Source organism: Platalea leucorodia (assembly GCF_965183815.1).
Source record: "Platalea leucorodia genome assembly, chromosome: 4".
NCBI classification, from domain to species: domain Eukaryota; kingdom Metazoa; phylum Chordata; class Aves; order Pelecaniformes; family Threskiornithidae; genus Platalea; species Platalea leucorodia.
Window position 1 is genome coordinate 38,408,237 of NC_138826.1, and position 22,624 is coordinate 38,430,860.

Below are 22,624 nucleotides of genomic sequence, written 5' to 3' on the forward strand. Positions count from 1 at the left end.
AGAAGCCCCTTTGCACATCCCCGCAGGTGCCTGCTGCAGCTCAGGCTGATGCCTCCAGCTGGATTCTGCCCAGACCTGAGCAGTATTTCTCTGGATTTTCCCAGGGAAATTTTTTTTTCTCCCATGCTTTTTCACCATGGGAATCAAAGCGACCCAGTGTCAACAGGTCCCCACAAACTCTGCACCCCACAGGTGTCCCCAGAAGCATGCACCCACCTCCTGGGTGGTGCGGGTCTTCAAGTCGTGCTGTTTTCTTTCCAAGGAAGAAATGGGCTGTGGGGCTCAGGATACGGCCCTGGGAGGGTGGCTCCTTGGTGGCAGGGAGGCCACTGCTAGGCACGCTGGTGTCCCTTGGCAGCTGGCTGCCAGCAAAAAAACTCCTGGGAGAAATCACAGCCGTTATCTCAAAATGCCCCATTGAAAGATCTCCTGTGTTTGCTCCTTTGTGTTTTTAAGCTTCCCAATGCTGGGGGATGGCTGGAGCAGCCATGAATGGTTAATCCTGGAAATATTTGACTTCTAGACTCGCCAAAGCCAAACTTTGGTAAAAGACTACGGTAAAAGGGGATTTGCTGATGTTGGCAATGATGGAAGAGCTGGAGTCAAGCAGAGCAGCTTTGGGCCAGGACCAGCATCCCGAAGGAGCGTGCTGCTTTTCCCCACCGTGTGGGTGATTTACACGAGATGGAGGTTGGGGGTCCTCCCCACTCATGTTGGGGTTCCCAGCATGTTTTCCCCCCACCCCGGGATGGGCAGGAGCACTGCTGGGGACACCAGCCATCAGCTGGAGGAGAGTGCCAGCATCAGCCTGGGGACCTTAGGAGTGGTGAGGGGGACCCGACCCTCCCCAGGTACCAAACCTGCCCCAGCTCTCTCCTTGCCTCCCGTGGGCTGCCCCCTCCCGTGGGCTGCCTCAGGCGTGGGGAGGTCCGTGCGGGTACCCCGGTATCCATGGCGATGGGAGGCTGTCCCCCCGCCGCCCCCCCTCCTCTCCGCTGCAGCCGGCGAGCAGCCGCAACCGGCGCGGCGGCACCGCGGTACCGGGGCTCGGAAGCGGCACCGGGGCTCAGCCCCGGGGCGGGGGGGACCGGGGGAGGGACGGGGACAAACTCCCCCCCCTCCCCCGGCAACAGACCCCCCCTGCCCGCATGCCAGCGATGCAGCCCCCGGAGCCGAGCCGGACCGGCAGAGGTGAGTACCAAGACCTGATTTATTTTCTTCTATCCCCAGAAAAGGTGTCCAGCCCCGCCCCAGACCCCTATTCCATCCGCCCAGCCTTTCCCTGCGGTGTTTTCCCATGGCCAGGCAGGGAGGTGAGTGGCCCATCGCCCACCCACCTGGTCCCCCCCGGCCCCTTGTCACCACGTCCGAGATGAATGGAGGACGCCTCCATTCATCCCACACCGACCCGGGAGCTTGGCAGCCTCTTATTTTCCTTTCCTCATCTTCCACCTCGCTTTTGTCATTCCTCATCCATAGGATACCTACTGCTCGCTAATGCTGCAAGACATTGCAGCCCAAAGTGATAAAGTCCAGCAAAGTTTCAGGCTTAATATCACAGGTTTCGGGCAATCTCATGACAGTCTTTGCTATCGCTTCTGCTAAAAAAGCCTCTTCGTGTGGTTGCACCTGATGCCGACCAGCCGGTGCATCTTGCCCCAGCAGCCGTGCTTGCTTCCTCGCTCCTTCTCCCATACTGGTGCTGCAAACCCCTTTCTGAAGCCCCGCTGGAAATGTGTTGGCCGAATTCTGCCCCCAGGACAAGGGTACAGAGGCCAGGCAGGGCCTCTCTGTGTGCCGGAGCCTCGGGGAAAGCCGGTGGTCCCAGCAGCTGGGAAAAGCATCTTGGCTGGCAAGCTGAGCACCGGCATGGGGATGGGGGGATGATACGGCCGCCCACCATGCAGCGGCTTTGCAGTGCTTTCACAGAGCTGGACTGACCTGCAGGTGGTTAGGCTGAGCCTTAAAGCAAAAATATGCCTTTTTCTGCCTTAAAATTGCAGCCTGGGTTTGCCCGGAGTAAGTCCCGTCACCACTGCAGGCAGCTGCTGCCCGTGCCCAGCATCCTCCCACGTCCCTGCCTGCGTAAAGCTGGGGAAACCCGCGGGGGGGTGCTGCCCAGACCTGCTCCCCCTGTTAAATCTGTAGCGACCAAATGCCATCCCCCCCTCCATCAGAAGCTCTCAGGGTCCCGGATAATGATCATAATTATGTATAATTATTGCTTTATAAGTAAGGGGAGGGCAGGGTCTCCTCTGCCCCAGCCCATCTCCCTCGGGTACTCCAGCTTTGCTGGGGAGAAGATTTTAGGGGATCTCAAATTGCAGACCACAGAAGCATGAAGAGAAACAGCAGCAGACACCCGGGAGCAGGGATGCTCCCAGGTCTGCCGTGCCGGGGACTGCATGGACACGGCTCCCACATGGCAGGAGCGCTGCGGTGACGGGACATGGATTTCTCTTCCTTGCATCATCCCTACAAAGAGAACAGGGTGTCTTCTGGGCTGGTTTAATTCCTCATCAAAATAATGACATAAAATAATAATGATATAAAATAATAATTCAGCCGAGGTGCTGCGGTACCTTGGGTCGTGTAACCCAACGAGGAGGAGACTTGTTGGGGCACTGAGATGATCCCAGCAGGACACGTCACAGCCAGGCTGGGCATTGGTAGAAATATGAAAAACCACCTCTGAGGGCATTAAGAAATGAAGGGAATAATCACTTTATCCTCTGCCAGCTTCATTTTCCTGCCTTCCCTTCCCCAGGCCCTTCCAACGGCAGCTGGCCCAACTCCACCGCAAGCGAGAGCCACCTCCTGAGGGAGAACTACACCTTCTTGGCGTACTACCAGCACTCCTCCCCCGTGGCCGCCATGTTCATCCTGGCCTACACCTTCATCTTCCTCATGTGCATGATCGGCAACATCCTGGTGTGCTTCATCGTGGTGAAGAACCGCCAGATGCGGACAGTCACCAACATGTTCATCCTCAACTTGGCCATCAGCGACCTGCTGGTGGGCATCTTCTGCATGCCCACTACCTTGGTGGACAACCTCATCACGGGTGAGCAGGGCAGTGTAGGGGGGTGAAATCGGTGGGGAACATCACCCACCTTCTGTCCCCCACACGAGACCACTCCTGCCCATGGGTGTTTTTTTTTGCTGAGGATGAGGAGGGCAGGTGGTGGCCACTCAACCACGTCTGACAAAAGGTATCATAATTTCATTTAGACCTACTGTTTTAGGGGAAAAGTGCTCTTTTTTTTAGGTTTTGAACATTTGCTGGCAAAATAAGTATGACCTTAACACTGCATTTACATATTTATTTAAAGTTCAGCTGTTCTCCGTCAAGCAGCGCTGAAAAAAACCCTCCTCTTCTTGCATCGATCTTCTCCCTGTGCTGGGTCAGCTCTGCCCGTTAACCTTTCCAAAGATAAAGAGTAGCATTGGCATGGTTGGTGGAGATTAGCCAAAGCAGTAGCTGGGGCACGGGGCAGAGTCTGTATTTATTTATTACAGGGTGCAATTTATTTATTGCCAACACCTTAGCGGGGGTCAAGAAACAAGATGAAAGCCCTTCTGATCGAGGATCCCAAGGTCAGCCCCCGTGATAACAGCTAGAGCCTTACGTAAGGGTAGGAGAAATGACAACCACTGTGTCCCTTGAGTTTCTAAGAAGTGTAATACCCATCTTTTTTCACTAATTTGGGGGTTTTGCTCCAAGCATCTGTACTGCTAAAGGCCATCTCTGTATGAGCCAAAAATGCAGCCCCCTCTTAGGAGCAAGATTTAGCATCCCCCAGCAATGACATGGTGGATGGGGACATCTAGAGGGAGCTGCCGATGGACCCAGCCGAGCCAAAGGCATCTACAGCCTCCATGGTGTCCCCTCGCAGGTTGGCCCTTTGACAACGCCATGTGCAAAATGAGCGGCCTGGTGCAGGGCATGTCCGTCTCCGCCTCAGTTTTCACTCTGGTGGCCATCGCTGTGGAGAGGTATGTTGGTACAGGGACGTGGGGACACGGGGACCAAGCCACCCCCAGTGTGTTCAGGTGTCCCGTGTGGTTTCAATCATGGGAAAGCTCCTGGGGACATCAGGAACGTGGCCCAGCTCTCCAGGAGGACCACAAAGCTGTCCATGGGGCATCCCAGCAAGGTGTCCTTCCCCACCTTGGGCTGCAAACACCAAAGCTGAAGAGGCCCCAACCTATCTCTGCCACCAAAAGCCATATGTAAAGAGCAACCCATCTTACCCTCCCTTCCCAGCCCCGGGTCCTGGCCACCCTTCCTCCCCAGGGACGTCCCACCAGGTGCCCAAAGCCACCACTGTCTGCCCTCCCACAGGTTTCGCTGCATCGTCTACCCCTTCCGGCAGAAACTGACGCTGAGGAAAGCCCTGGTGACCATCGCCATTATCTGGGTGCTCGCCTTACTCATCATGTGCCCCGCTGCCATCACCCTGACCGTCACCAGGGAGGAGCACCACTTCATGGTGGACACCTACAATAACTCCTACCCCCTCTACTCCTGTTGGGAAGCCTGGCCTGAGACGGGGATGAGGAGGATCTACACAACCGTCCTCTTCTCCCACATCTACGTGGGCCCCCTTGCCCTCATTGTCATCATGTATGCCTGTATCGCCTTCAAGCTCTTCAAGTCAACGGCGCCTGCCCGTGGCCAAGAGGAGCCAGAGGGGAGGAGGGTCTCCCAGAGGAAGGCCAAGGTCATCAACATGCTCATCATCGTTGCTCTCTTCTTCACCCTCTCCTGGCTGCCCCTCTGGACGCTGATGCTGCTGACGGACTACGGGCGGCTGAGCGAGGGCCAGCTCCGCCTGGTCACCGTCTACGTCTTCCCCTTCGCCCACTGGTTGGCCTTCTTCAACAGCAGCGCCAACCCCATCATCTACGGCTACTTCAACGAGAACTTCCGACGGGGCTTCCAGGAGGCCTTCAGGGCCCCCTTCTGCTCACCCCACCGCCATCGCCACCGCGGGCCCTACGCCCCCAGGAGCCACAGCCGCGGGATCCTCTTCGGCACCCGCAACCGCGTCTTCGCCCAGGCACGGGCCAGCGACTCGCCCCCGGCTTCCGAATCGGGGCCGTTGGCGCCACGCCGCGCCGGCGTCCCTGCGTGGGACGGTTGAAGGGCTGCGACCGCCTCCGGACCAAGGGCTTGCGGGGTGGGGAAGGGGGATTCGCCACCTCGTGGGTCCTGAGTCACCGAAATAAAGCCGACGCCATGCCCCTGCCTTGGCTCCTTCGCTGATGAGGGACGGGGCGGGACGGGGGGAGAAGGTGGGCGAACGGGCTCTCCCACGCCGTGGAGGACCACGCAGCGCTTCGCTAGCCCAGGCCACGCTGCGCCTTCCCGCCACGCGGCCGCGCGCGCGCCCCCCCCGCTACGCCACGCGGGGCGTGGCGTGGCGGGCGGGGCGCGCGGCCGCGTGGCGCGGGGCGGGGCAAGAGGAGTTCGGCGCATGCGCAGTGCGGCAGGCGGCCGGGCTAGGCGCCGGGGCAGGATGGCGGGTTACAGCGTGGAGGAGCGCGCCGCGCCTCACAGCCTGGAGTACCGGCTCTTCTTCAGTGAGTCCTCACCGCTTCCCTCCTCATCCTCTTTCCCCCTTCATCCCCCCGGCGCGGGGGGTGGGGGACCGAGCTCCTCTGGAGGCGCTGGGGGAGAACCCGCGGCCTGAGGTGCGCCCCCCCCCCCCCCCCCCCCAGCCCCTCACCTGAGGCGTCCCCTCAGGCCGGGCCTGACCCGCCTCCCCCCCCATTTTCCTTGCAGAGGACGCTGCCGGGCGCTACATCTCCCCTTTCCACGATATCCCCATCTACGCGGATGCCGGCAAGGTAAGAGGAGCCGGAGCAAGGTGGCTGGTCTGGCCTCGTTGGCTTGGGGCCGGTGACAGGAGCTCTGGGGGCCCGGGGAGTCCTCGGGGAGCGCGGTCCTGCAGGCCTGAAATACCCGAGGGAGGCTCCCAGTTCCTTACGCTGCTTCTCGGCTGGGGCACCCTGATGGGAAGCGTCGCCCGGTCTTGCAAGGAACGGGTGCCCTTTTCCCGCAGTCTCGGCCTCGGGTAGAGGGAGGCAGGAGAAGAAAACGCACGATCTCATTCTCATATTTGTGTCTGAGAGACGCGTGGTTGTCTTGAACTTGCCCGTGAGGTCACGCGAAAGCGTTTTGGGTTAAAAGAAGCAGTTTTCCGTTTAGCTAAATATCTACATCCCCTCCTGTGGAGGTATATGCTCACGCTGTGTGATATTTCAGGCTTGGGTTTTGGCTGCATTAAGGCCACTTTATGTCTGCAGTATAATCAGGAGGTGAGGATGTTAAATTCTTGCTGTAGCAGCTCCTGGGGACCTCTTGCCTCACATAAAGCGCAGCTGGGGAACCTGCCGCATGCAGTGATGCAGGGCTTTTACATCCTTCCAGCAGCCAGCGTTAGTCAAATTAGGCTGTTCTGAATCACCGTCTAAAATGCCCCGGCTCTAGGAAACCAAATGGGCTGTGCTTCAGTTTTCACTGAATGCTTTTTCAGTGGTAACTCGGGCTCTCTGACCGTGTTCCTTACCTTTGTAGCTCGTTTCTTCTTTTAACATGTGCTAAAAAGCTGAGCAGCTTGAGAACGGTAGTGGATGAACTGTTCTACTGTTCGTGATAGAGAGAGGTGTAGTTTGGAGGTATACAGTGGTTATCGGAGAGGAAAAGAATATACAAAATTGGGACATGAACCTCTAAAAAGTAGCTGATTTAGCTTTGGGGTGCGGGTGTTGTCAGAATATGCTCTGGGAAGTCTGAGGTGGCTTTTGCCTGCTCAGAAGGGAAAAGACGGATTGTAATCATCAGGGACAGTGGCGAAGCAGTTTCTGTGGCCAACTGGGAAAGCAGCTTTCAAAAGCAGGTGTCTGAAAGGTAACTTGGAGAAGGAAAATCCAGATAATACTATGCTTTGCAGATGCTCGCAGAACAGGGGAGGAAAGAGCCGGGGAGTGACTAGGGGTGAGGAAGGTTTCTGCGGACTGGTAATGATTAACAAGGGAAACTGGACTATTGGTGTGCCGTCAGGTGCTTATTGCTGCTTGCCAGCATTTCCATGCCAAGTCATTAAGAGAAGCAAGTGTTGTAGTCCGCAAAGTTACACAATGGTGCTGATCACATTAGACCTCTTTCTGTTGCTGGAGTGCCCCTCTGCAGAGATTTTACTCGTTACTTCGCAGGTTCATTACCAGCTATGGTAGAGAGCCCAGCTTGGAGAAGAAAGGTTGTCTTACTCTGTCTGGGCTCCTTGATCTTTATCCTTAGCCTTCTAAGACACTGAGAGGATTGCAGGGTGTTTTTTTCAGTCTAGGGCTGGGATGTGCTGACCTTATCTGTACCGGTGTGTCTTGGCATTGAGAAGGAATGACCTTGGGCTACTCACCAGGTGTCTTAGACCAAGGCAGATCTGTCAGTTGGACTGTGGGGAAACTGCGAGCCTAACAAAGATGCTCCCCCAAGTCGTCTTTCCTTGCCTCCAAAGCTGCAAGCACCCTGCTTAGCCAGTTCTGATTGCCCCATTCCTTTCTTCGAGTTACTTATAAAAATATAAAAATAGTGTGTGTACATATATATGTATATATATGTGTGTGTGTGTATATATATATATATAAATTGCAAATGACCAGTGACCCCCTGCAATTAAGGGGATGTAATAAACTTCTGTTAGGAAAGGGTGTGGGCAAAGATATAACAGTGCTCATTGCGCAATATCAATCTAATTATGGCACAATACAGGTGCGAGGGATTTTGCAGCGCTAATACTGCTTAGCATGGGGATTAGAAACCTTGTCGATGCTAGGGAGCAAGGTTTGACTTTTTGTTAAAAGCCATAATCTCTTCAAACAGCAAATGTTAAGGTTCAAGCATGGAAAAGCTTGTTTTCTTGAAGAGGAGCCTCTTGACATTGAACTCTCAAGAGTCCTCTCAGCCCAGCTGGAGTCAACAGGAGATGTTTTCAAGCATCACCCGTAAACTAGATACTGCAGGATGTGGTTCTGCCTTTCTCCCCCACATCTTTATCCTTGCACCGTGCTGCTAACAAGGTCTGTCAGCTTCGAGCAGGGAAGTTCGGGCAAGGAAGTTCCCTCCTTCTAGACAGACTAGAATATTTGGGAGCGATGTTCTCGGTCGTTCAGGATCCACGTTACTAAATAGATGGCTTACTCCTGTAAGCCTTGTCTCTTCTAAACTGCCAGGGTGGCTCTTGCTGTAGCATTAAGTGCTTTATATTTAATAAATATACCTAACACCTTGCTTTGTTATGCCCAGGATAGTTTGTACGCAGCTGTCTTCGATTCATTTAAACCTGCTGTTCCGTAACCTAGGAACATGATGGAGATGTTCATAGGTGGCAACTGATGGAGCATGTGTGGGTAACCTTAGTCTGGCTTTTGCTGGTGTCTTTCATGGGTTTCAGCTTTGAGTAATGACATGTGACTGGACTATGGCACTTCTGTCAACTGTATCAAAACTGGCACTGGAGAAAAAACAGAAAAAAAGTTACGGCTTTCATGCGAACTGGCTGGTTTTCCTGCTTACTTATTTGTGTTGCCTAGTTTAAAGTGTGGTCTTGACATTCCTTCCCATTCACTGATATTTTGCTTTCTTCAGAATGTGTTCAACATGGTTGTGGAAGTACCTCGATGGACAAATGCTAAAATGGAGGTAACTATGTTACAGTTCCTACCTTACGTGCTTGAACTGACTATTCTATTAATCTTGGGCTTTGCTGATTCTCTCCTCCTCAGTTCCACTTCCTGAATCAGAGTGGTTTCCAACTTCTCGTGTAAATACTTGCTTAATGCTAAAGGTCTAGTATGGAGGCTGAGACTTGCAGAAGCTGGAATAACTTTGTATTCTTCTGTGGCTTCTGATTAAAGCAGCATCTTAGGGCTCTCAGCCCCATGTGGTTCTAACGTTTGTAAGTCTGATGAAAACTACATCCCAGGAGATGGCAATGCAGCAGGAAATGGAGTTGTCCAATATCTGCTGTTGGCTTCAGGGTCAGCTCCTGGTCTCTTGGCTTGCCAGTTAGCAGCCAGCTTCATTAAAAAAAAAAAAAAATCACTTGGTTTTTCTTAGAGAGCAAAGTAGAGAGATTTATGTAACTTTTCTTTCAGATTGCAACAAAGGATCCCTTAAACCCAATTAAGCAAGACGTGAAGAAAGGAAAACTGCGCTACGTAGCCAACGTTTTTCCCCATAAGGGTTATATCTGGAATTACGGTGCTATCCCACAGGTACTGTAGCTCGTCTCGGTGACTTGTCCTTTCTGGTGGGGAGGAGGGAGGATGCCTGTGTGTGTCTCTGACTACCACTGTATTAACGAGCAAAAGGTCAGCTGAGAGTCTGATCTGGAACACAGTGTTTGCAGCTGCGTATACAATCTTGCTAATGAGGAGAACCTGTCAAGAAAGCAGGGGTACTTTTAAGTAGAAATCTGGAGAGGTAGGCTTGTAGCTAATGCTGCAAACAAGCTATCTGAGGATGAGCAGCTGCTGCTAGTGAGGTACCTGCTGTGTTGCTTCTCTCCTTGGCCACTTGGCAGCTTGGTTGGACAGTAGCTGGCAGGCCCTTGTCTTTGGGTGGAGGAAGCTGCCACTACACAAGGAACTGGGCATCTGGCAGTGCAATGCCCTCAGTTCCTGCCTGGTGAACCATAAAGAGCTAAAGTTTTCAGCTAACTGTATAGGATCTTGGTGTAAGGCCCTTAGGCTGAATCTTTACAGAAGATTCTTCTTGCAGTGGATTAGCTGATTGTTTTAGACTTGGGATGTGGACAATGAAAATCTGAATAGATCTGAAGGCTGTATCTTTCCCATTTCTGCCCCTCTTGTTGTTTAGGGTCTAAAACACACTGCTAGACTAACGTATTGAGCTGTTGGATGGTGGTAGATGCCCTTTTCTCAGTGTTGGGTCTGAAGGGCAGAAGGGCGCTTGGAAGTCCAGAGACTGCGTGAGGCAGACGTCCGCAGCAGCACAGACAGGCTTTCTCTGAAACAGCTGGCAAGGGGGGACGGGCAGATGGTGACACCTGCACACGTGCCCTTAACTGGCTGGTGACTGCTAGGTAAAGAGGAACTTTGAGCAAGGCTGTTTGCCTCTGATGATCTCTAAGGTTTGAGTTTCCTATAGAGAAATAAATTGTCAGTGACAGTTCACAGGGAAACGCTGAATTTTGTGATTCTGGTCTTGATAGCAGTGCCTGTCAAGTGTTTTTTCCAGGTGGCTTAAGATGGTGTTTCAAAGTTGAATTGTTTTCCACTCAGATGGATTCTGGAGCCGGTTTCTTTGTACCGAATCACGGCTTTTGAAGCCTTTGCTCAGTCATGTGTTAGTGGACCAAAGATGTTTATGCATCAAGGACAAGGGATCGAACTTAACGCTTCCTTGTAGAGAATGCGATAGCGCTTGTGAAGAGTCTTCAGCACCACCCAGGTTTCAGAAGGTCTTCCTGAATGCTCTGGGTGCATCACGAGGTCTTGACTATGCTAGTCGTGTCCTGTCACGCAGAGGTTTGGGAAAAGCATTCCTTCTTTTTATATCTCAACAACCTTAGAGGTAGATGCTCCTTATGATGCAAGTGGGCACGGTGTCCTTTCACTCCTGATCAGAAGCGTGTTTTAAGCAGCTATTATTTTTGGAGGCATAGCTCAAACGCCTTCTGGAGTCCTCTCATTCAACTTACACTCACCACTTCAGGTGAGATGCACTAGGACACAGGGGAGCGCAGGGTATGGGACTCCGCATCTTGTCACTGCTCTAGTGTAACAACGTGTCTTTAATTGTTTGATTAAAAGGAAACAATACACCCTGTCTGTCTTCCATCTGTGTTGGACTGCTATCTGGAGTTCAGGAAACTTCTGCTAAGAAATGAATAGGGAGAGGACCGGGCAGGCAGCCAAATCAATGAGTGTTCTTTATAGATGTGAACTTCACCTTTATGCAGCTGTGGAACGGAGGAGGAAGTCTGGAAAGTAGTTGAAAAAAGGTTTATCAGTGGGAGGGAGCAGCTTACCCTTGGCAAGATAAGACCTTTTAACTTGGATTCAAACTGCATTTGCCGGCACAAGTGAAATAGTACATAGCCCCCGAAATCTTGTTTGCTCACTTGTCCCCAAAAATACCACAACCACTAGACCTGAAAGCAAGTGTGAAGTGGGCCATCATCTGTATCTTGGAGGCAACTGCATGCCTGAAATAAACCTGCTTTTTGTTTCCTCTTGAAACCTGAGAGTACTTATTTGTGTGTGGGGGGGGGTGTGTTTTTTGCAGACTTGGGAAGACCCAGGTCACAAAGATGAAAATACTGGCTGCTGTGGAGATAACGATCCAATTGATGTGTGCGAAATTGGAAGCAAGGTAATGCATTCTAAAGGGTAACTGTCTTTTGAAACGTGTAATTAATGTCTGTGAAGTCAATTATCCAGAGACATTATTCAGTTCCTACCTCCTCTACCTTAAGAATGTGATGTTTCCCTCTGCTGCCTCTGGAGATTGTTGATGAGATCTTACAGTGGGAGCCTTGTGAGCCAGGGCTCGTGAACCGCTGATAAGCGATAGCTAATTTCATGGTACCCGACTGCTTGCCAAAATCTCACAGCTTGCGCAGCCTCCTGTTGTGCATTCCTTGGATGCATCAGTTCAGACAACAAGGTCTTTGTCCTTGCAGGTCTGCTCTCGAGGAGAAGTCATCAAAGTGAAGGTGCTGGGCACGCTGGCGCTGATTGATGAGGGAGAGACAGACTGGAAGATAATCGCTATCAATGTGGAAGACCCTGAAGCGGACAACTATAATGGTCAGTAACAGGAGGGAGGAGCAGGCTTAGTACTTTAATCTTTCTCCATTGAGATCCTGCAGGAAGCTTTCAAGTCAGGACATGGGCTTGCTCCTTCTATGCCAACATTCATCAGGTGTGATACTGGAAGGACAGCAGAATAGGATGTTATCAGTCCTATAGCAAAACATTTTACTGTTGTTTATCCCAAATTCTCAGTCCTCTGCACAGCCTGGCATCTCGAAGAACAGGGTGGTTGTACAGCCTGCCCTCTATGTGGAAGGAAAGGGGTTGTCCAGTAAGTCTCTAATCAAAGCTGTTTAAACGTGTCTGTGCTCCTGGGGGCAATCAGGATATACTGTGAAGATGAAACACTAACTTTCCTGTGCAGGTATCCACTCTGTCTCTTTACTGTAACCTGTCTGAAATGTTGCTAAGGCTGCTTGAGGAGGGGCTGAAAGAGGGGCAGCTCAGAAGAGCGGGGTAGTGGCTAAGTAACTTCTGTTACTAAGTCTAGCTAACAAACCTTTGCTCCCTGGCTAGATATCAATGATGTCAGAAGGATGAAACCTGGATACTTAGAAGCTACAGTGGACTGGTTCAGAAGATACAAAGTACCTGATGGAAAGCCAGAAAACCAGTTTGCTTTTAATGGCGAATTCAAAGACAAGGTAGGATCGCCTTTCTTCATTGCTATGAGCAGGCAAAGGCACGCTGTCCAAAGCGTGAGCTCAGGGTGCATGGGGACGCAAATGAGTAGTCAGTGGGAGAATGGGTTTCTATGGGGCTGCTGATAGCTGACTTTATTCTTCCTGCTGTTTTTCCAGCCTACCATTCTGCTTGTTTCCAGCCCGGTGTTTGCAGGAATACTAGGAGAAAAAACGTAGGGTTATCGCCTGGCTGCTGTTGGATATTACCAGTTTTTCTTCTAGATGCCATTCATGTGGGATCACTTCAGGGCTGGGAGCCTCCATATCAGAACCAGGATGGAAAACACCCTGCTGATTTTCTGCTCTGCAGCAAAGGGTGCTTGACGTCACCCTTTGCCTCCCTTACTCGCTGGCTTTGTTCCACTGCAGCCTGTCGCAAGTTGACTGCTCAGGAGTTAAAATGCTTCTTCCTTCAGGCATAAAGTGTTCCCTCACGCCCTTTGAGTAAGGCTCTGTCTTGGCAGCGTTATTCCTCTGCCTCTTCTCTGGGTTGGGTCAGATAACTTGCTGCTCCTGAACGGGAGAAATCCTGCTTCTGCAGCCTCCCTCCTGCCAGTCCTTGTGTGCCGTGAGTGGGTTAGTGAGGTGACTCACCCCCCAGAGCTCCGGGGTTGGTGCAGAGAAGGGGAGGGCCTGCAAAGCCTGGTGTGGGAAGGGAAGGGTAAAGCAGGGAAAAATTGTAGACCTATCCCCTTCAACTGTAGCACGGCACTAGGTTGGGTGGGCTGGGACGTCTCCCGGCCCCTCAGGATGGGTGAAACCGGAATTAAGGCCAAGGCAGAAAGCAGGGACAAAGAACCTCACGCAGGTTCCTGTGGTGTTTTATTTGGCTCTGTGTGGTGACAGACCAGGATATTTATTGCTGGTGTTCATGCTAACAAAGAATTGCGTGTGCTTCCTTCTCCAGCTGACAGGTTAATGCTTGACCGTGTACTGCTTTTTCTTAAGGAAAAAAAAGCTGTGATATGCTTGGAAGCAGATTCATTTAAATAGTTGCAAAGCTAGATTAGGTGCGTGTCTCTTCCTGTTGATCTGCACAGCAGTTGAGTGATTTGCCTGGAGTGGAAGAAAGCCCGCAGATAGATAGGTCGGGATCAACTAGCTGCCGAAGACAAACCGAGTGGGAGGAGCAGCGGGGTGGAGGTGCTTTTATAATATAGCACTGGCCTGAGCCTAGAATATCTGTGTTCAGTTTCTTTTGGCTTCAAGCTCGCTAGGTGACCTTGGTGCGTCCTCCCATCTTGAAAGTAAAACAACTGGTATTATAGAATCCCCGTTGTTCAGCTGCTGCATGCTGGGAGGTTGCTGCTGTTCTTGAAAGGCGCAATAATGGAAGAGGTCTCTTTGAGGCCCTTCCAGAGTCAGAAACTATCTGAAATCAGCCTATAAATACTGGCCTCTCGTTCCACGTAACCGATAGCCTGGAGAAAATGGCCTAGTGCTTACACATAACGTGATGTTTGTTCTCATCTTCAACTTCAGGATTTTGCGGTCGACGTCATCAAAAGCACTCACGAACACTGGAAAGCTTTAATAGCGAAGAAAACTGACGGAGGGGAGATCAACTGGTAGGTTGATACTCGTGGTACTGTGCGCATTCCTTTCCCCTAAACAAATAACCCTGACGCTTCCTTTCCTGAGCGGTGCCATGGTTTCTGTTAGCTGCTGGCTGTCTCCGCAGGCCTTCCCCTTCAACTTGGCAACTGTAACAATGATTTTTAATGTTCCATTATTTAATACTCTTGGGGGAGAGACTTGGCTTGCGCGTCCTCACAAGCGACCTTTCTCTTCTAGCACAAACCTGACGGTGTCTGGCAGCCCTTTCTGCTGTAGTCAAGAGTGTGCAAAGGCTACTGTGGATGCAGTAAGTACAAACCTGAGTGTCCTACCCCCAGCGTCAGGGTCAGGCAAAATGATACGATTTGCGTGGTACCGTCAACTGTCCTCACCGTGTGAATAGCGCGTTGTGCGCTCAGAATTTTTTGGATGACTGAACGCAGCACCTGTTTCTGGTTAAATAGGATTGGATGTGGAGCAAGCCAGACGTTCCTCCGGAGGCTTCTCCTTGCCCTTAGTCATCTGGGAGATGGAATCCAAAACAGAGTTTGCGTGAAGGGCTAAACTTCTGAACCATAGCTTGGCTGTCAGCTGTTCAGAGAGTGTTTTAATATTTGGCCTTCAAAGAGCTTCGCAGCACAGGTCACCCTTTGAGAAGAGAAAGTCGTAATTTCCGAGCGCCTTGCAGCCAGGGACCTTGCATCCTTTGCAATGCAAAGCGTGACGTTCCCCGTGTAGTACCCCTACGGCTTCAGGACTCAACTGCATCTCCCTAGGCTTGCGAGGTACTGTTGCTGGCAACTTGAAAGGGGTTAGAGGAACGGACCAGGAAAATCAAAATGCAAATGTTGCCTCGGTGTATGGAAATGTGACTGGAAACCACGGAGTAGTTTCTCCGTAGCCTTCTGTCGCCGTCTTGGTTTTAAAAGGGCTTGTGTCCTCTGGTGGTATCCAAATTACTTTGTAAGTTTTTGAAGTGTAACTCTTGTGGAGGGTGTGTCACCAGCAGGGGACCCCTGTCTGTCTGTGTTGCTAAACATCGGGTGAAAGCTCTTTAGAGAAGTTCTTCGAGTGTCCTTTGTACTTCTATTCCACCATCGCATTGTAGGTTTTAAAAAAAGCAGGCTGCCTGCAACTGGATGGACGCTGGAGGGGTGACTGCTTGTGGTGAGAAGCAGGTGGCACCGCAGCCTGTGCTTGGAGCAGAGCACCTCGGGCACGCACGGAGCGAGGAGGCCGTGGGGGTGACGGGACTCGCGCCACGCGTGAGCTCCTTTATTCCCTCACAGCTGACCAGCCCTGGCCGCCACAGACCAATTTACGCTGCTTAGATCTTAAACGGTGCTCGGTGAAGACTGGTGCAGCTCTGAAGGATGTCTAGCAAGCTTCGGGTGTGAGGTCAGCCTCTGTCAGCAGTTGCCGTCTGCTAATACGCTTCTCGTTTCAGGCGCCGCCGTGTAAAGCTGCCAACCCGATCCCACCCGAAGGTAAGTCTCGCAACCCACGTTTATGTTCCAGTGCGGAGCGGAGGCTTCCTCAAAGGAATTAGCAATAGGAAAATGAGGGTCTTAACTGATAGCTAGGCATGGCTCTAGTTCTAGGCGCAACGAAGGACCTAACTTGTGTCAGTAATGCCGTTTAATTCCTGAATGACTTCTGTTGCTGCCTTACGTCCTCGTTTGGGTACGCAAGGCGGGCGAGTGAGCAGTAAGTAGGGGGCCTGAGGTGCCATAGTTTGCTCCAGAGGAGATTCAATTTAGAGCAGAAAGAGCAGCACTGCAGAGGGCTCAAGTGCAGTGACAGCAGGAGAGCAGTTTTAGTTCCTCTGAAACAGGGGTTTCATCAGCATCCTCAGCGCAGGCGAGCCGAGGAAGGGAATTACTCCCTACCTGCGTGGAGCAGGGGCAGAAATCAGTCGCGCGTTTGGGGCTTCAGCTGCCGCTGAACCTGCCGATCGGCGATCTGTCACTGACAAGTGCCCGCTGCGAGCCGATAACGAGCCTTTCGGTGCCTTGGGATGCAACCCAGTGAGAAACCAGCGGCTGCGGGAGGAATCCTCGCTCCGCCGTCGCCTTTTCCTTCCGCGCGAGGTGGCGACGGGCACCCGAGGGCGAGCGCGAGCTCGGTGGGTGGCTAACGGAGGACTGACCCCCTCGGGATTTTTTTTTTTCCCCCTGCCCCATGCAGTTGACAAGTGGTTCTACTACCAGAAGAACTAAGGCCTGAGGATGGGTGGTGGAACAGCCGCGTCCTTCCCACCGAGGAGCCGCCACGAGCGGGAATAGACCAGAAAAATAGCTCAGTGTCAACAAGAAGACCTTGCCTGCAACTTTGCCGATTAGAATTACCTGTCTAGCAGCGACGTGTCCGCTGCATCGAGGTCTTGTGGAGGCTAGAAGACATAATTTATAAAATCAAAACACCCTGCTTGCGCGTGGTCGTACAGTGTGCTTTGTAAATCGCGACAGAAGATCGCTCACCCGGTACGTGTGTGGATGCGAGAAATAAAAACTACTGAAATTGAACTCTGCGGGGCTCCTTCTCCTTTCCCTCCCTGTGGTGAAGCCGAGGGGTGAACAGCGGCCCTTGGACGGGTTTCGTGGGGGAGTAGGGGAGGATTTACCGGGTAAGGCAACGTCGTGTCCCACCAGGAGGGGTCCTGCCGGGAGGCGGCCTCGAACCCGCGTCCTGCCGGGGGCGGGGATCGAACCCGGGTCCTGCCGGAGCGGGGCGGTGCCGCCGGGGGGCGGTCTCGAACCCGCGAGGCCGAGGAGCGGCGGCGCGCCGGCGTGGCGTCAGACGCACGGCCGACGTGGGAAGCCAGCGCGGCGAAGCCGCCGGGCCGGAAGTGGGCGGGACGCGCGGGGCGACGTATTTCCGGCGGGGAGCTGGCGGCTGCCGAGGAGGGGAGTCGGTGGCGCGGCGGCCCGGGGGCAGCCGGGGGTGAGCGGCGGCGGGGGCCGGCCGGGCCCCGGGGAGGGGGCGAGCGGGGCGGCGGGGGCCGGGCCGGGCGCGGGGCGGCGGCGGGGGCGGCGGGGGGTGACACGCAGGCAGGGCGGGGCGGGGGCTAGGCCGCGCCGCCCGCCCTTGGGGCCGCGGCCCCCCGCGCCGTGTCCCCTCACCGCGGCCCCGGGGCGGCGTTGGCGGGCGGCCGGGCGGGGAGCGGGGGCTGCTCCGGAGCGGCAGCGTCCCGCGGGGGCGGGGGGCGCGCGGCCGGCTGCCGTCGAGCGCGGGCGCCGGTAACCCTGGCTCCGCTTTTCCCCCGCAGGCGATTAATCTTCAGCGATGTCTTTCATCTTCGAATGGATCTACAACGGCTTCAGCAGCGTGCTGCAGTTCCTAGGTACCGCCGCCCTACCTTCCTTCTTCAACCGCTCCGCTCGGGCTGCAGGAGCCCCCCGGGGGTCCGCTTGGCTTGTGCCAGTTGCCAGGGTCGCTGAAAAGTTAGCGATGAAAGCGCGTCTCTCTTGGTACGCGCCGTGGCTCCGGCCAGGATAAAGTCTGGCGAGAAAGCCGCAAATTGATAAAGGCTTTTTTTACACCAGGAGGAACTTTGAGAATAATTTGGAGGCGTTTGGCTCCCACTCCGTCTTTCTCTTGCTGTTTAGAAGCGTGGCAGCAGCTGGGCTGATGCCAGACCTGCTGCCGAGCCAGGGAGGGAACCCCGTCCTCCTCCTCCTGCTACCCGAGCTCACCAGCTCCACCGCAGCTACAGCTCGCCCTTATTCCTCGCCGCTGCAGCCGGCTGGCTCCCTTCTCCTCAAACGCTCGCTTCCCGCTACCCGCCGTGGCGTGCCTGGGGGAGCTGCTGGCCGCTGACTGACGCCTCCCGCGCCACCCGGGTTGAAGGCTCTTTGCGGGGGTGCTTGGCCAAAACATTGCCCAGTCGAGGGTGACCTGCGCAGCCGGGCTGGCTGCTTCGCTGCAGCGCAAGCGGCCCTTTCCTGAGGCGTGGGCGATGGCAAAGCACCTCCTGCCAGAGTCCTGGATTCCAGGGGAGGTCCGTGCTGGAGGAGGACGGGATGCTCTCTGCCCGGAGCGCCTCGTGAGGGATGAGAAAAAGTCTTGTTGGAAACCTAAGGCAACTTTCCTGCAGCAGATGCATATCTGCAAGTGGAAAAAAATGAGTTTATCTAAAGAAAATGATGTGTTGTTTCATGCCTTGCGCTTTTCCTTCAACAACTTGCTGCTATCTTTTATGACTTTATTAAATTTTTACATTTAAACACCCCTTCGGGGCAACAGATTGATCCGTAACCCATTGTGCATAAGTAATGCTTTGCCGCACACTCTACTGCTAGGGCGTGTCTGAGAAAAGAATACGTTACTCGTAAAAATATGAGCTTAGAAAACATCCTTTCTTGTAGGCATTACCTTGCATTGCCTTGGTAGAAGCCAGTTGGAGCTGTACTGTTTTTTCCGTGCCGGGAGTACCATAAACGCACAGGTGGCAGTATAGCTCTGGGAGAGGGGTTTGTATATAAACACCGGCAAGCGTCGCAGCATTTCTGCTGAGACAAACCTGCTGGAGTTTTTCTTGTTTGTTTTCCTTCCAGGTTTGTACAAGAAGTCTGGAAAACTTGTCTTCCTGGGCTTGGATAACGCAGGCAAAACCACTCTGCTGCACATGCTCAAAGACGACAGGCTGGGTCAGCATGTCCCGACACTACATCCCAGTGAGTCTGCCGGCGACTGAGCCCCGCCTGCCTTGTGCTGTGGTTTTTCCTCTTTCGTTTTGGGGACGCGGTGTTGAAAGATGCCTCAGTGGTAGCTCTGCACTGGGGCGACAGACTTTTAAGAGTCTTCAGACTGCATCTGAGGTTGCAGTTGCGCGTTGGTTGCCCGAGCTGAAGCGGATTTGCGTTTTTCCTCTCAGATATAAAATGGAGAGCCCGAGAACTGGCGTGGTTCAATTAATATGACATGCCTGTCTTGGGGAGGGAGTGGGTTTCTGATGAAAAGTGTAGTAAAGTAAAATAATGCAGGTTAATAAGCTTGTGCTTAAGTGGGGAGGTAGGAGAAGTTATTTTCTCCCGCTCGCGATTTTGTGAAGCGACTCCATTTTAGTGGCTCAATTCGACAGGAGACTCGGGGAATTCCTGAATTCTACAGGATACCTTACATGAGGAGTGTGTGTGATGTTAAGAAGCGTCCCCACGAAATTCTGTCTGTGACAGCTTCTTTATTTTCCTGCAACACAGCCTGTATTTTTACTTTTCAGCATCAGAGGAGCTGACGATTGCTGGAATGACCTTTACGACTTTTGATCTGGGTGGACATGAACAAGGTAAAAGTGAAGTTGCTGAGTGGCAGACACCAAATGAGGTTAATTTTCTGATTCCTGCGATGCTCTCCAGCCACCTTAAGAAAAATCTACCAAAACGTGATACTGGAAAGCGATAGCAATTAGCAACACCTCATTATTTGTCGCCTGAAATTGTTTATGAAGCGATATGTGGAAATAACCTCCTGGCTCTAGGATACCGGTTGTTTCAGTGGTTCAATACTTCTGCTTAATTCTGGCAGTTTGGAAAAAATGCTGCCAGTTCATCCTCTGCTGCCTGAAATATTTTTAGCCATGGAAGACTTGACTGTCATAAGCTTATTCTTTTGAATAATTGCTGAATTTTTATTTTTAGACTTTCTAGAAGTTCTAAGCAAAGTTTTTCTGCCATTTTTAATACACAAAAATATTGGAAGAAAGACAGCCTGGCTAAAAAGGCAGCCTTGGTTGCTGAGGCTTACTTAGGAAAGGAGAAAGAGCGTAACTGGCTCTCCGAACTGCCTGGCTTGTGGCCTCGGCCAGTCCCTTCGCCAGAAGGTCTTACGCTGCCTTGAGGAAATCGTAACGAAGAGGGTGGCTCCCGCTCTTGGCTGTAGTTTTCCCGTCGCTTCAGGGAGCGTTTTCACAGGGCAGCGTTTGTCGCTTCTGTGTTCCAGCTCGCCGGGTCTGGAAGAACTACCTGCCGGCCATCAATGGGATCGTCTTCCTGGTGGACTGCGCAGATCACTCGCGTCTTATGGAATCCAAAGTTGAGCTTAATGTAAATATACCTTTTTTTTTCTTCTTCCCCCAAGACCTCTGAATAGCTAAATTATAAATAATATTCTTCTTTTTTGGGCTGTAACTTGTGCACAGCGCATTTTGAGAGTCTCGTGCTTTGGATTTGCCCTTCCAGTGCACCTTTTACGCCAGAGATGCGGTGTCCAAAGCGTGTGCTTATAGGAATTTGCACGTTACTTTATGCAGGGACTGGAACAGTATGGATTTATACGCATGCTCTCCCAGAGCTGGAGAAGCAAAATATTTGCTTCAAACAATGAATGTTTTTTTTTCCCGCCTCTGCTTAACTCTTCTTCCATCTTGCACGCAGGCGCTAATGACAGATGAAACAATATCCAATGTGCCAATCCTTATCTTGGGTAACAAAATCGACAGACCGGAGGCCATCAGCGAGGAGAAACTGCGGGAGATCTTTGGGCTCTACGGACAGACCACGGGAAAGGTAGGGAGGCATCCAAATCTTGGGTCATCTGCAAGCAAGGGAGGGCTCGCGTGCGTCATCGCGGAACGAGGCTCCGTCTAGAAACTAATTGAGGTGTTTCTGCCAAGTTGTCCACACTATTGACCAAGCTGAAGCCGTAATAATAATAATAACAACGCCCTCGGGCAAGTTGTGAAACTGCCAGAATTGTGCAAAACACAGTACCTCTGCAATGATGAGGGAATTGGGTGTCAAGCTGGTATTTTAACACCTTGTCTGGCTCTTCTGGTTTTGTTACTCTGCGTTTCCATCCGGTTACCCATCTCATCATTTTTTTCAGTGTTGAAAAACAGTACAGTTAGAGAGAATTGATCGGAAATGCCGGGTAAGGGTAGTAAAACACTGCACGACTACTCTTGGCGCTAGATTATCCAGGCGGTGACGATCGCTTCTTGTATCGCGCTGCCAAGTGTTGCAGGCGCATCAGACCGCGCCTCGAACGTGGTTTGTCGCGCCCCTTCTCCCACGCTGCTGGCTCCGAAAGTCCCGTGGGCAGGTGGCTCTTGCCAAGGGGCAGGGGCCGGCCTGCAGCAAAGAGGGGAGGTTCCCTGGGTTCCCCTAGAGGGTGGTGGCTGGGTCGCCGCTTCCCTGAGGGGCGGTGGGGCTGCGGTTCTGACTTCCCCTTGGCTTTCCCTAGGGAAACGTGCCGCTGAAAGACCTGAACGCGCGTCCCATGGAGGTGTTCATGTGCAGCGTGCTGAAGAGGCAAGGCTACGGCGAAGGCTTCCGTTGGCTATCGCAGTACATTGACTGATACTTGGACGGACATAAGAGTTTTACTCCTCTGGACTGATCCTGTTCGCAGCTTCCTATGGACTTTTCTATCGGAACACGGAAGGCTTTCCAACCGCCTGCTGGCGTTGACCAAGAGACTCCTGGTTTTCGGCTGCCCTATCGCACAGTGGTGACACAACTCTTTTCCACGTGACGGGGAGACGGCACCGTTCTGCACGCGGGTGCGAGTTGTCCCTTTCAGTTCGGTTACAGCGGGGCTGGTGTGATCGGGGAAGGAAAACTCTGCACGCTGCACTGTAACAGCTGAAAAAGAGAGCACGTCTCACCACTGTGGTTAATTGACTTCAAAAAAAAAAAAAGAAAGAAAAAGAAAAAGCAATTATATTTTTTAAAGAAAGTGTTAATGTAAACGACGTCCCTTCTAACTTTTTAGTTTAACGTTCATCTTGTTTAGTCCAGAGTCCGGTTAGGGTTTTTTAAAAACATATTTAACGATATTTAGGTATTTCACGAATTACTGAACCAAGGTATCACGATATTAGAAGTCCTCAATAAACATAGCATTTGGGCTTAACTGAGCTGTAGGGTGGCTGTGCTGCGTCACGCTGGCCGACGACGACGAGGGTGCCGTTGGGACCGACGTGTGCAATCCGAAGCTTCTTTAGTTTATGGGGATTTTTTTTTTGTTTTGTTTTAGTTGGAGAGGAGGACCCGCCCGCGCGGGGCGTTGGGAGGCGGTGACCCCGCTGGCGGCCGGGGGGCCGGGCCGCCCCGGCGCGACGCCCGGTCCCCCCGCGGCCGGGCCGAGCTGCGGGCCGCACCCGCGCTCGAGGACGCGGAATCCCCTCGCAGCGGGGACCGCGAAGCCGTCCTGGTGGTTGTAGCAGCACGGGAGCGTTTGACGTTTGCCTGTCACGAGGTTATCGATGTAGACTACGCCAGTTTCTTTTATACTCGACGGATTATTATTATTTTTTTTTCCCTGTCTGAAGTTTCGTTCCTGTCTAGCGCTCGTCTCCAGTTAAATAAAGACACGTCTTTCTCCTCCGAAGGGGTAGCGAGCCTCAGTTGAACCCGGCGGCGGCAGCGTCCGCCATGCGCGCGCGTGGCGTAGCCGTCCGCGGGGGGGGAAAAAAACCAAGAAGCGAGGGGGAAGAGCGAGCTCGCCGCCGCCCAGCCGCCTTCCCGGCGGCGACGAGCGCCCGACGTCGATTCACGCCCTGGGCCCGGGCGTGAAACCGCCTTCGCCCTGCGGCC

At 52.9% G+C, this 22,624-nt stretch overlaps 3 protein-coding genes across 4 annotated transcripts; all 3 read left to right on the top strand.

The window, feature by feature from the left end:
• Positions 1–1,148: 1,148 nt before the first annotated feature.
• Positions 1,149–5,161, top strand: NPFFR1 (neuropeptide FF receptor 1; the record flags this gene model as incomplete). Its single annotated transcript, XM_082308404.1, has 4 exons — positions 1,149–1,191; positions 2,768–3,064; positions 3,897–3,996; positions 4,346–5,161. 4 exons carry the CDS (start codon positions 1,149–1,151, stop codon positions 5,145–5,147), a joined length of 1,242 nt encoding a protein of 413 aa, XP_082164530.1. The 3' UTR covers positions 5,148–5,161.
• A 342-nt stretch (positions 5,162–5,503) lies between these two features.
• Positions 5,504–16,593, top strand: PPA1 (inorganic pyrophosphatase 1). Of its 2 annotated transcripts, XM_082311065.1 has the most exons (11): positions 5,504–5,586; positions 5,789–5,853; positions 8,654–8,707; positions 9,163–9,282; positions 11,318–11,404; positions 11,715–11,841; positions 12,364–12,491; positions 14,013–14,098; positions 14,325–14,394; positions 15,535–15,574; positions 16,275–16,593. In XM_082311065.1, the coding sequence occupies exons 1-11, from the start codon at positions 5,523–5,525 to the stop codon at positions 16,304–16,306; spliced, it is 873 nt and encodes a 290-aa protein (XP_082167191.1). In that variant the 5' UTR covers positions 5,504–5,522; the 3' UTR covers positions 16,307–16,593. The 2 variants fall into 2 exon arrangements, with proteins under 2 accessions (XP_082167191.1, XP_082167190.1); XM_082311064.1 differs by lacking the exon at positions 16,275–16,593 and having other exon boundaries at positions 15,535–16,195.
• Positions 16,594–16,947: 354 nt separating this feature from the next.
• SAR1A (secretion associated Ras related GTPase 1A) lies at positions 16,948–22,401 on the top strand. The gene is made up of 7 exons (XM_082309098.1): positions 16,948–17,030; positions 17,356–17,430; positions 18,644–18,763; positions 19,309–19,374; positions 20,028–20,131; positions 20,462–20,593; positions 21,270–22,401. Exons 2-7 carry the CDS (start codon positions 17,373–17,375, stop codon positions 21,384–21,386), a joined length of 597 nt encoding a protein of 198 aa, XP_082165224.1. The 5' UTR covers positions 16,948–17,030; positions 17,356–17,372; the 3' UTR covers positions 21,387–22,401.
• Positions 22,402–22,624: the final 223 nt, after the last annotated feature.

Bases quoted from the DNA above. Each gene is read 5' to 3' on its own strand.
- PPA1 (XM_082311064.1), top strand. From the start codon at position 5,523: ATGGCGGGTTACAGCGTGGAGGAGCGCGCCGCGCCTCACAGCCTGGAG. The intron at 9,283-11,317 runs GTACTGTAGCTC...TGTTTTTTGCAG, and splicing joins ATTACGGTGCTATCCCACAG to ACTTGGGAAGACCCAGGTCA. The intron at 11,405-11,714 runs GTAATGCATTCT...TTGTCCTTGCAG, and splicing joins TGTGCGAAATTGGAAGCAAG to GTCTGCTCTCGAGGAGAAGT.
- SAR1A (XM_082309098.1), top strand. From the start codon at position 17,373: ATGTCTTTCATCTTCGAATGGATCTACAACGGCTTCAGCAGCGTGCTG. The intron at 17,431-18,643 runs GTACCGCCGCCC...TTTTCCTTCCAG, and splicing joins CAGCGTGCTGCAGTTCCTAG to GTTTGTACAAGAAGTCTGGA. The intron at 20,132-20,461 runs GTAAATATACCT...TCTTGCACGCAG, and splicing joins AATCCAAAGTTGAGCTTAAT to GCGCTAATGACAGATGAAAC.